The 12200-nt window shown below is 32.4% G+C and overlaps 1 protein-coding gene across 1 annotated transcript in view; it reads right to left on the reverse strand.

The window, feature by feature from the left end:
* Nucleotides 1-12200, reverse strand: part of LOC108904056 (obg-like ATPase 1) — a 67689-nt gene that overhangs the window by 13812 nt on the left and 41677 nt on the right. The window contains exons 6-7 of the mRNA XM_018706439.1: nt 11375-11452; nt 6706-6803 (exon numbers count right to left, since the gene is read on the reverse strand). Coding sequence (XP_018561955.1) covers nt 6706-6803; nt 11375-11452 — 176 coding nt within the window. The remainder of the gene's footprint in view (nt 1-6705; nt 6804-11374; nt 11453-12200) is intronic.

A 12200-nucleotide genomic window follows, 5' to 3' on the forward strand; every position in this document is an offset into this window, starting at 1 on the left:
TCTTTTCTTGTTGACAGGGTGTTATTAATTTCTGGGCTATTGTGTACTTTTTAATTGGGCAATTTAATTATTATCCTTGTACTACACACAACAGAGTGGTAGATGATGCCATTAGGTATATTTTTATATGAAAACATTAAAAATATGTATATGTATCAGGGTGGCTCAATAAAACGAATATTTTTTTCGTGTCTCTTGTGAAAATATGTTAGTTTATCATGTTTTAAGAACCCCCTCAAAAAATCAGCTCAAAAAAATTTTTTTAAAGGTCGCTCAAGATTTTTAAATATTTCCAAAATCGTCAACAATTGAATTTTTTTAAGTTTTTTTCTCGTTATTTTAGCATTTTCTAGGTTGCAAAAAAATCTCGATTTTGAAATCGATATTTTAATTTCTAAAGGTCAGTCATAATTATTTTCAAAGTAGTGTACCTAAAAAAATAAATATCAAGGAACTAATAAATAAATCACGAGACACTTAAAAAATTTCTCGAGGCAAAATTTACTACCGCACTGTGAATATCAAATATTTATAATTATTTTATTTTTTAAAATTTAAGTGTCTCGTGATTTATTTCCATACTTTTGTTCATCAAATTCAACCTTTAGAAATTAAAATATCGATTTGAAATTTTCTGAATCCAGATTTTTTTCAACCTAGAAAATGATAAAATAACGACAAAAAATTAAAATTGAAGAGGCTCTTAAAACATGATAAACTAACATATTTTCAAAAGAAACATGAAAAAAATATATTCGTTTTTTTTTTGGGCCACCCTAATATGTATACAGTGTGATCAGCTAAATGGAATAAATATAAATGGGGGCGTGTTCGAAAAACGCTCGGATACGTCGATTGGTAGTTTTAGTTCCGCATTTTTTGCAACAAAAACTTTTTATATAACGTGCGTCATGTAACAGTAGTGGTCAATACCAACTTTCTTATTTTAAATGCAACACCCTGTATATTATTCAATCTTAGGATTCTTCAGAAAATTCTAGACATATATTATGTACAATGTCCTATACGTATCTTCAACTGTTTCGGAAATATTAAGTGTTTTCAGATTTATTGCAAATATTTAACATTAAAAAAAGAAAATTATTTGATTACAGAAATTCTATACAGCACACTCAATGCGTATTTCCCATTTAGCTCTTGATAATGAGAAAGTAAGCAAAAACCATTTCAGCGTTCCTTTTTACTGATATGAAATAAAAAAAAAAACTATAAATAGTTTTGTTTACTTTTGTAAAACGCCTGGCTTAGCAACGTGTTGTCTGCCTGCATGACAGTAGTTGTCAGTGTTATAGTCGTTTGAATTTCGTTAACTGCATATCAGAAAAATGGTTCATTTAACAGAAATGCACAAAATAACAATTCTACAGATGATTGGTTATGGAGATAACACACGGATATAAATGAAAATTGCTCGCTTATTTCATGAAATATTTCCAAATTTGCCGCCTTATGACACACCCTGTATAAAAAGTTTCTGTTGAAAAAAATGCGCAACTAAAAATACCAATTGACGTGTCCGAGCGTTGTTTCGAACACGTCCTCATTTATTTATTATTGAATTTATTCTATTTGGCTGATCCACACTGTTCGTATTGTAATGATTGATTTCACAGACCAACAAAATTTAACTATTTTTTAGAAGCAGAAACTTGAATATATATTTCCGAAGGATTTACGTGCGCTGAATCCGAATCTGGCAGCAGAATTGCTCTATCGCGTCAGATTTTTGAGATATCCTAACCTAAAAGTCCAAAAAACATTGTTTTTCGTCATATTTGAGGTTATGTAGTAATACCATCTATTCTTTTTCAAAAAACTAATACATTGAATTTAAAAGTACAAGGCTCCCTCCTTCGAATGCCGTTGAGTTTGCTCAAATATCTTTTTTTTTTCGTTGAGATATCATATGTTGAAGTTTCTCAGTTTCTTAATATGCGAAAATCTACTAAAGATCCCTTAGACATGAAGCAGTCGATTGCAATTCAGAAACTTCATACCCATACCGTCTGTGGGTTTGGAGTTGGACGGCTTGGGGTTTGTAACTTTGGAGTTTTGTAGGTTCGGGTTTTGTAGGATTGGGGTTTGTGGGTTTACGGATTGTGGGTTTGGGGTTTGTGGATTTGGAGTTTGTGAGTTTGAGTTCGTATGTATTGAAGGTTTCTGAGTATGAAGTTTCTGAACTGCAATCAACTGTTTGACGTCTAAGGGATCCTTAGTAGATTTTCGCATATTAAGAAACTTAGACTTAGAAATTTCAAAATGTGATATCTCAACGAAAAAAAAAAGATATTTGAGCAAACTCAACGGCATTCGAAAGAGGGAGCCTTGTACTTTTAAATTATATGTATTTTTTTTTAAGACTAGATGACATTACTACATAACTCAAATATTACGAAAAACAGTGTTTTTGCACTTTTAGGTTAGGATATCTCAAAAACCTGACGTGATAGAGCAATTCTGCGGCCAGATTCGGATTCGGCGCACCAAAATCCTTCGGGAATGCATATTAGTGTGTCTACTTCTTGACCCTTGTCGACTTGTGTTAAAAACTGATGCTAGCTAATTGTTGCTCCTTAGTTGTGGAAACGCTGGCCACACGGAATATGCAACTGTATAATTTCCACGCCATGAAAGGCAGCACTCTCGGACTGTTACTATATCGGAAGCCATTCCATCACCTCCAATTATAATAATTATTAATCATCCTCCACTGTTGTGCAATTAATTAATTCATCGGGACCTCCTATGGCTGACGGTGCGGGCTCACGTGAGTTACCGGCGTTGAATAGCGAATTAAGTGCGATTGATGGCGTTGGCGGCCAGATCAAAGTCAATCAGCGACCATTATGGTTCCGTTTGGTACGCGGCACAGGCGCGGGCGGGCGGGGGCGCTTCGCCCCGCTAATTAAATCGCCCGCCACTGGGGGTGACCGGGTGGTCACCGGCCGCGTGTTCGAGTAGTTTAGGTTTTTAAGGGAAGATGGGGCTTTAATGTAATTTGCGGGGGTGAATTAGCTAATAAAAAAGAACATGCAAAACAGCGCTATAAACAAATTGTTCCAGGGATAGGCAAAAGCCGCTCGGGAATTCACTCTTTTTTGCATTAAATTAAATTTTGTGGTAATCTCAAAACTTTTTTTTATTACGTTAATTGTTAATTAACTATTGGACGAATCGGACCGGGATTTTAGAGACAATTAAAGATTTAAACTTTCATTTTCAGAAAGTTTTACATTGATAGTTTATGTAATAAATGCGCTAGCTGCAGTAAAAGTTAACGTTAAATGAGCGCCGGGACCGCGTATGCGCGTGAACGTCGCTCTCGGCGCGCGCGATATTTTTTACTTCAGCGGGGTTCGATTTGGAACTAATAATTTTTTTCACGTTCAATACTCTAATTCGACTGGAGTGTCAAAAATTCAATGAAACAAAAGTAATCTTATCCTCTTTTAGTTTGAGATGTTGAAACTTACATCTCCTCACTTCTTTGTGCTTCAAAGTGAGATTAATATACAGGGTATCCCAAAAAAAAAACGAACATCGCGATAACTTTTTAGGATTGAGTCCTATAAAAAATGTGTCAGATAAAAATTGCAGGATATTAATCCAATATGGTGGCGATCTTAGATATGACCGCGACATTAGATTTCAAGGTCAAATCAAGGTTATCTTAAAGCTATTAGAAGGAGCACTATATTTTTCATGCCAGTAATAGATAGAGCTGCAAATTTTACGTCTGAACATGGGATCAGAAATTTTTTTCTGTATGTATTTGCAGATCACGTTGATTAAGTACCTGGTCGCCATCAGCGACAAACTTACTTTGCACTTCCTTGGCCCTAGCTGGAAATATCACATCTGCCTTTGTTGTTCTCGAGCTAAGCTCTGTTGGGGCAAACCCGATATCAGAACCGCTAGGCCGCCCACTTCGGTTCTTGTTGTTAGCCGGTCGTTAGATAATGGTGATCCTTCCGTAGTAACCTCTGTAACTGGTCGCAAACGTTTCGCTATTGGTCTGGGTAGTTCCGTCCGCAGCGGTCTTAGATCTAGCAGAACGGAAATGAACTCAACGCGAGCCATGACGTTCTGATAACGGGTTCGCCTCCACAGAGCCTACAGGTAGTCCGAAAACAACAAAGACTTGTCAAAAATTTCCAGTTAAGGCAAGTCTATATCAGATTAACCTCAAATAAAGGTCTTCGACTTTGCCCCGCTCGAACCTACGAGCAGGACTATGAAGGGTTTTCGGTAATTAATCCACCTTCTTTTCGGCGGGTATTGTCAGGTTGATGGGCACCACGATCGGCCATTATCGCGGATGATGTTGCGTTTACCAACAGGAGGCATCATCGCTTAATAGGCCCTCGAACAACACATGTCCACATTCAATTGAATAATGAATGCATTCGCGGTGTTCCGAATGAAGATGATTAATAAATCGGTCGTAAGTATCCAGGGAATTTAAAACTCTCAAAATGGGTACCAAGAACATCGTTCGGTATGTATAGGGGAAAGGTCTAGTATCGAGATGTTCGAAGCTATGCCTTGACTTGATCAATGGGGTAATTTCCTTTAACGGCACAGAAAACGAAAATAGGTGTCCCAATATTCCGTGTATATAGAGCTACAACCATAGGTTCCTGCTATTAAAGAAGTAGATTTAACTAAACTTATCTCCAGCTTAAGTTGCTTCGTTTAGACGTTGTGAGTATCACAGCCAAAAAACATTCTTTTTTTTTTCAAATAACTTCAAACGCTTCAAATATTGAAACTAATACGTCCATATAGATGTCACTTTATGACACGGTGAACGAAGTATATGGATTAACAAAACTATGATTAGCTACAACTTCTACACTAGGCATAGAAATTAAGGGATATTAAGAAAATCACAAAATTTGGGTGATTTTCAAACAGCTTTAATTGTAGAGAATACTTTGCAATTTTCAAAAACTTACTTGGATTTTCTGTACGATCATTATTTCCCCAGTAATTGAATGCCCAAGTCAAAAATAACTTAACTCAGCGACATTTTTCTTGAAAATGGTACATGCTACCGAATTTCAACAAGTATACCTTTCTTTTTTTGTAGTATGTTTTAGAGTTTACAAAACCGTTTAGAAATGTAACAAATTTTGACTTTTAACATATTTCTTTTTCGATTGTACCCCTCCAATTACTTGTATCGGCGACACTGCTTTTCAGAAAGAAACCGTTTGCGCATTATTCTTAACGCACAGTGATGTTTACCCGTGTAGAAATTTTTACATTTTTATCTTTCACCGATTTAAAGATAATTAAGGAAAACCATATGTATACTTATAAGTAACAACTTCAACACACTGTATCTCGAAAACAGGGCATTCTAAGGAAAAAAACGTTCCATGAACTACCCCCATTATTTTTCCATGAGGAACTTGCACACAAGTTTTTTTTAAACATGAACGGGACACCCTGTACATTATTTTACTAAAACGTTCTAGGTTTTGTTATTGTTTACGTTTGTTACAGTGTTGCCACTACAATAGATTAAAATATTCTTAAGAAACTGGATTTGAAAGAGTGACCGCAAAAAACCTGCGATTTTCGCCCGTTTTTTCACAATTCGCAGAGAATTAAAAAAATACATAGAAATATATTTTTGGTCGCAAATTACTTGTCGTAAAAGCTGAAATGAGCATAGCTTTTAGTATTTTGAAAATATTAAAAATCACCCCTACTTAGGAGTTGAAAAAATACCAAAAATGAAGAATTTAAATATTATCAATTGATATCAAAACTATTAGCATGTGAATTATCTAATATATTTTTTTTGGAATTTTTACAATTATTTCTAATATTCTCTATTTTTGGGGATGATTCCACCCCCTGAGCGCGCTTAAGGGTGGATTTTCTAATTCAACATGCTTATTTCAGTCATGTGATTAAATCTTTCTCTGCATCAAGAATCATTCGATACAAAAATTCACATGCTAATAGTTTTTATATTGGTAATATTTAATTCTTCATTTTGCGCGTCTTTTCAACCCCTAAATAGAAGTGTTTTTTGAAAATTTTCAAAAAATAAAATCCATGCTCATCTTAATTTTTTACGAGTAATTTGAGACCAAAAAACATATTTTAATCTATTTTCTTTAGTTCTCTGCGAATTGTGAAAAAACGGCCGATTTTTGCGGTCACTCTTTCTCTTACTGACGTCGCAACACATATTTTAACGTTTTTGGGATCCTAAATGAGTCCAGAATAAAGGGAACAAAAGTATGGGGATATCATACACTATTGGGAAAATTAAAAGAACAAAAAATTTTCACGAGTTTTTTAATGATTTCGAAAGGCTGCATCTCAATGAAAAATAATAGTATTGAGATTTAAAAAAAAGCATTTTGAAGCTATAAGTCTCTAGTTTCTAGATATTTAGACAACAAATTTTTTGAGCTACGGTTATCGAGCAATCAAAATACATCGAGAAAAAAATTCATAAATGTAGAAAAATTTTTAGATTTTTTTTTATTTAAACTATATTTAATGCAATTTTTTTCCTTTAGTTTTTTTCCAGTAGTGTATCTTTTAAACTAGTTTAATTTTGTGATGTAGTTAAAAAATTGGAAAACAACTCATTGCATCAAAACTTATGCAATAATTATAGTGGAGTATGATTATCATAACAAATCTAAACATACTTACCACTTATTTTTCTTTTTAATATAATCCTTTTCCGCAAGATTAATTAAGTAGATGGCTGGTTTAGAGGTTAAAAATAAATATTTATTGAGTACTTCAATCTGAAAATAAAAACACACATCAGTTTTTTTTACATCTCGACATCACCCCGTAATATTTTCAACTTTATTTTATTTTGAAAACGTACACAACATTTTTGTAATTTCAAATGTAGAAATACATTTTTAAATGTTTAAATTTACCGGAAACGATAACAGTTTTCAGACATGTCAGAAATTTAAATAACTAATTGGCGAGTAGTGCATCAATCACCTCCGTTATCATATTCCACTTCAACAGCAGTTGTGAAATATTGAATAGGCTGGAATATATCTATGGGCAACAAACAACAAAGGGTGATTTTATTGAGATTTACATAACAAAAAAGTACACAGGAGAAATTAATTTAATTACAACATTGCGCTATTGGATATGGTCATAGAGAAGTAGGTGTAAATACATGTATATCCTATCAATAAAAGCGTGTACCGATCCTATCTATTCAATTGGACCAACGATTCCATTTGTATTAATACAGGTACGACAATAGGCTAGCAGTTAAGACCGAGAATCAATGAACTAACGGCAAATCTTGTAATGAAAATATGTTTTATCGTGATATTTAGTTTGGTGTAAAAAGCCTACAAGAAAAGAAAGATGTCTTATTTCACCAGATAGGCAAATATTTAAGAAGTTATAAAACTAGAAATACAGTTTACGCCAATTATTATTATATTTTTTGAATCTTTGAAAAATATTAAAAGGCATAATCTAAAAAAGTAAAAGAAATTTAAATTTTTAGATGCTTTTAAAGATAACATTGACACATAAAGGGAATATACAAGAAATTAAATTAAATTTTATACTTCAATTTATACATGCCCTCTTCCTTATTATTTCTATACTTGGTCAAGCTTCAGTACTGGATTTTACGTCGAAAATTAACAAATAAAAAAGTTTTAGATGTTAGCGAGAAATTTTATTTTTCAAAATATTTTAAATTCAAATCAATAGAGGCTTTACAAAAATATGTCACACCAAATTATTTTCTAAATATTTAATGACTTTAATAATTGAAGTAATTACATAAATCAAATTATTTAAGTACATAATTTTTTCCAACTGTTTTTTGCACCTCAAAAATGAAGCTGTTTTTTATCTGCAATTAAAGCTTGACCAAGTAATTAGTTACTACATGTATGAAGAGAAAATTAAAAAAATAAACGTTTATAAAAAGAGTAATGAACTTTTGAAAGAGCCTACCAAATTGAAGTAAAAATTCTAGAAATATTTATAGGCAAATAAACGAGAGAACATTTTTAAAATATTTTCAAGTTTAAAGTCAATGTTTGTATGAATTAAATAAATGTATTGTTAAGCAAATAATTTTAAAATGTCTCAAAAGCTTTTAGACCATGTTTTGGTTGATTTACATCTTTGAATAAATACGGGGTTCCAAAAATTGTGTTGTAAATACAAAAAAAAATGTATATTTGTAATATTATGTGTAAGTTTTAGTTCGAAATACATTTTTTAAATACAGGGCGTTAATTAGGTAGGTCGATAAACTTTAAGAGGCGATTCTTTGAGTGATTTTAAACCAAAGAGGTTATATAAATGCGGGTCCACACGTAGATAGTTTTTGGGATACAGGGTGTTCAAATTTAAATACAATTTCTAAAATATCTTTAACCTTGATGGGAAATGATAACACTTAGGTTAAATATTTAACTAATGAAAGGTAAGAATCTACAGTGTGATTCATAACTTATCCAAAAAAATTGGGAATAGATGCGGCATGAGAAATGGAGTTAATGTCGTAAAAAAAATGTTGTAAATCCTTGTAGTTTCCGAGAAAAAATTATTGAAGTTGTAGTACTTTCAGCATTACATCACTGGACAACTGTAGTCTCTAGCGTCATTCGCAATGCGCGTGGGGAGCCATGTGGCGTTAGCGACTCCTAATACTGAAATCCGATTTTACAATCATCGTTGCGATAGTGTTTACATTAGTTTTTTAGTAGTTTGTGTTAGAAATCGCTTGCTTGTATAGCAACTCGGAGTTGATGCATATCGTTTTAATTCATGGTGAAGCAAGACAACATTTGTATTATGGTGAAACAGTATAACATTTGTGTTAGTTCGTAGAAACTGAGTAAGACGGTTACATGTCGGTGGACAAAATTTTGAACAGTTGTTGTAACATCAGGTATGACAAATTATTTTATTAAGTAAAACCACAAATTAATTTAATTAATTAATAATACCAATAGCGGCAAAAGCAGTTGAATTTGCTGATATAAAATAGGTGTTATAAATTATATTTATTTCTTTCCTTGCGAAATTCTTTCAAGTTTTTGTCCGTTTTTTTATTACACTTCGCATTGTGTAAGGTCAGGTTTTACAGTGGACCAGTTTCCAGTGCCGTGCAGAAGTATATTTTTAAATCATTTTTGAACTGCCCTTTCTGATTTTTTATTTATACAAAATTATATTTGTAAGAGTACATCCAATTTTTTTTTGATAAGTTCTGAATTGCCCTGTATAGAATTCGCATAATATTATGTGTGCACCTAGTGGAGATGACGGGAGTCAGTAAAAACTTCAGAAATTCAACGTCACTGGATATTTTTAAACTCAGTCACTGCATGTAACTGCAAGTGATGCTTCCAAGAACAAAAGAATTTTTCAGTTTAATGGTGCAAAAGTTATAAGAGCAAAAATTGAAAACTATGCCACAAATAAATACCTAACTAATATTAATCAGACAATATACAACACAACTTTACAACCATCCAATTCTTATAAAAAGTATATGAATTTTTTTCTCTTAGAAATACAATATACAAGATAATTATAAAAATTTAGAAAAAATCATAGCTCAGATGGTGCCAATTATTTTCTCGAATTGCATTGCATTTAAATTGGTGTTTCTACAAAATACCTAAAAAACTTATGAATTTTTGTTGTGAAACGCATGTACATTAAAAAAGGTAATAACCCGAAAACAATTCAAAAAAATAAAAGGCCTACATCTTTTTTCTTGGAAATGTCATTTATAGTTACAAGTAGTGATAGAATTTTCCAAAATAGCGACGAATTTTTAAGGTTTTCAGTGAGAATGACTTCTGACTCTCCACCACTGGTAAACGTATTTGTATTCGACTTTAGTGGATTTTTACCTTTTATTATACAAATCATACGCCAAAGCTTCATTAATCTACCTTCAAAAACATCTTGAAAAATATCTTAGAAAAAGATATCTCGAAATCTATTAAAGACTAATGTTTATACAACTTTTTCACAACAAAGATTATTGGCATAATTAATTAACATTTAACAGAATAAGTACTGTTATATCTATGTTCTATTCTGTTATCGGTACCGAAATTTTGAGCTTAACCGCTCGCCTATATCTCACGATACAATCGAACCTGTGCGACACGGTGCCGAACGATGACTCCGTACAATGTTAATACGGCATAATAATATCACCACCTGGTGATTCGCTTTATGTAGACTGGCATTGACACCATCTACGAGGGTTTTGACGCAGCAGGAGTCACTTAGGATGTTGGCGAGGCGTCCTAACAGCTCGACGGTGACTCGCACATTCCCCTACAACGATCCATCATGCACTTTTTACGTTTATATGACAGACAAATCATTAAAACCGTCCGAAACCCGTGTACAAAAAAATCCGACATGTCCATTGTTATTGCTTGTGGGAAATTTTATTATTTGAGTGGTGCCATTCTCTGGGCCCGGACTTATGTCCCGCGTTTTATTAAAAAAATAGTGATATGATGTTTATATGAGTGTACTTTATCTCAAGTCGGCCCTTTCCAACATTTATTTAAGCGTAATATAATCCATTACTTGTTTTAAAATGTAATAAACAATACACTCACTAAAAAGACCAATGTTTGTTCTATTATACAGGATGGTATATTTTTGTGTGAAAAAAGACATGCTAGTACCCATAGCTACGCCACTGGTTATTTACGAAAACTGCATTTTTTTATTTTGTAGCTACCAACATACTAGACATATACCAAATTTGTTAAAAACATCTCAAACGGTTTGGAAATTAAAAATGTAATTTTTTTTTAGTTTTGCGCTCAAAAATAATGACCTTAGGATGTTTATTTAACTGTAATTTTAGCAACAGAATACGCCTCTGGACATGCTGCATGCATTTAGGAAACACTCTGTATACAGGTCTCAATAGAAGGATAAAGATATTATTGAGAAAAAAATAAGAATTTGCAAGTCTTCCATACAAAATTTTTTAAATTTAGGTCATTTTTATGCAATTATTTATAACTTATGACGTGCTTTTATTAGCATTAGCATGTAGCATTTATTTCAAAGGCATGGTAAATTAAATATGAATTAACGAAATTATGTATTTCAATATAAAATATTTAGGTAGATTACCAAATAAACAAATCCATTAGACGTAAAATATAGATAAGAGCATGTAATGTCGAAAATATTTAACGATCTTTCCAATGTTCAAAAATTGAAACTACGATTCGCTATTGTAAATCATTTAAATATTTAAACAATAATTAACACAGTATTGAAAACAGTGGCATATTAATTCAGTTCGTTATACATTATTACTTACATCTTTTCCATCCCAATCAGCAAACCTAATGTGTTTCTTCTCATCCATTAGAACTTGCTTAACCTTTTGTAACGTGTCCTGAAACAAAATATTATCCTTGAATCTGAAGTATCATACTTCAAATTATAGAAACATCGTTAATTTCAATAAACGCATTGATTTTTTAATTTTTTGTTTTAATATTCCTGGAATTAGAATAAAATATTGAGACAAAAACAATTATATCCTTGTATTATAAATATTTGTAGAACTATACAGGGTGTCTCAATAGTCCGTGTACATTGTGTTTACAGTTTCCTGCAATGCAAATAAACAGATTTAAGTAATCTCTGTTGCTTTGTATATCAGCTAAAAGAAATCAACGCTGACAAGAAAATTGTTTTTTTTATCCTTGTAGGATCTTATTGAAATTTGGTACACCAATACTTTCATATAGATGTCACTTTATGGCATAGTAAACGAACTAATTGGATTAACAAAACTGTGAAGAATACTCCCTCCTTTGAACTAACCTCTTCATCACTTTGTCGGGAATCATGCTATAGCTCCTATCTTGTTTTGTTTTAAAGATGGAGAGTTTGTTAATAAAAAATCCCTCTTCTAAAACGATCAATTTGGTGTGTCTGACAATCTAGGTTGTCAAGCTTGCATGTGTGTAGTGTAGAGGAGTTTGAATTGAGATTGAAGTCGAATATGAATGAAATCTTTTCTTTTTTGTTTTATTGCAGTACAATGCAATCTGCGGCAATAAGTAATAGGCCACTATTAGACTAGTGAATTTTAATCAAGCTTGCCAGCAGACAAACTCGACACGTCTGGAAATCTA

This window comes from Anoplophora glabripennis, unplaced genomic scaffold (assembly GCF_000390285.2).
Source record: "Anoplophora glabripennis isolate ALB-LARVAE unplaced genomic scaffold, Agla_2.0 scaffold14, whole genome shotgun sequence".
NCBI lineage: Eukaryota > Metazoa > Arthropoda > Insecta > Coleoptera > Cerambycidae > Anoplophora > Anoplophora glabripennis.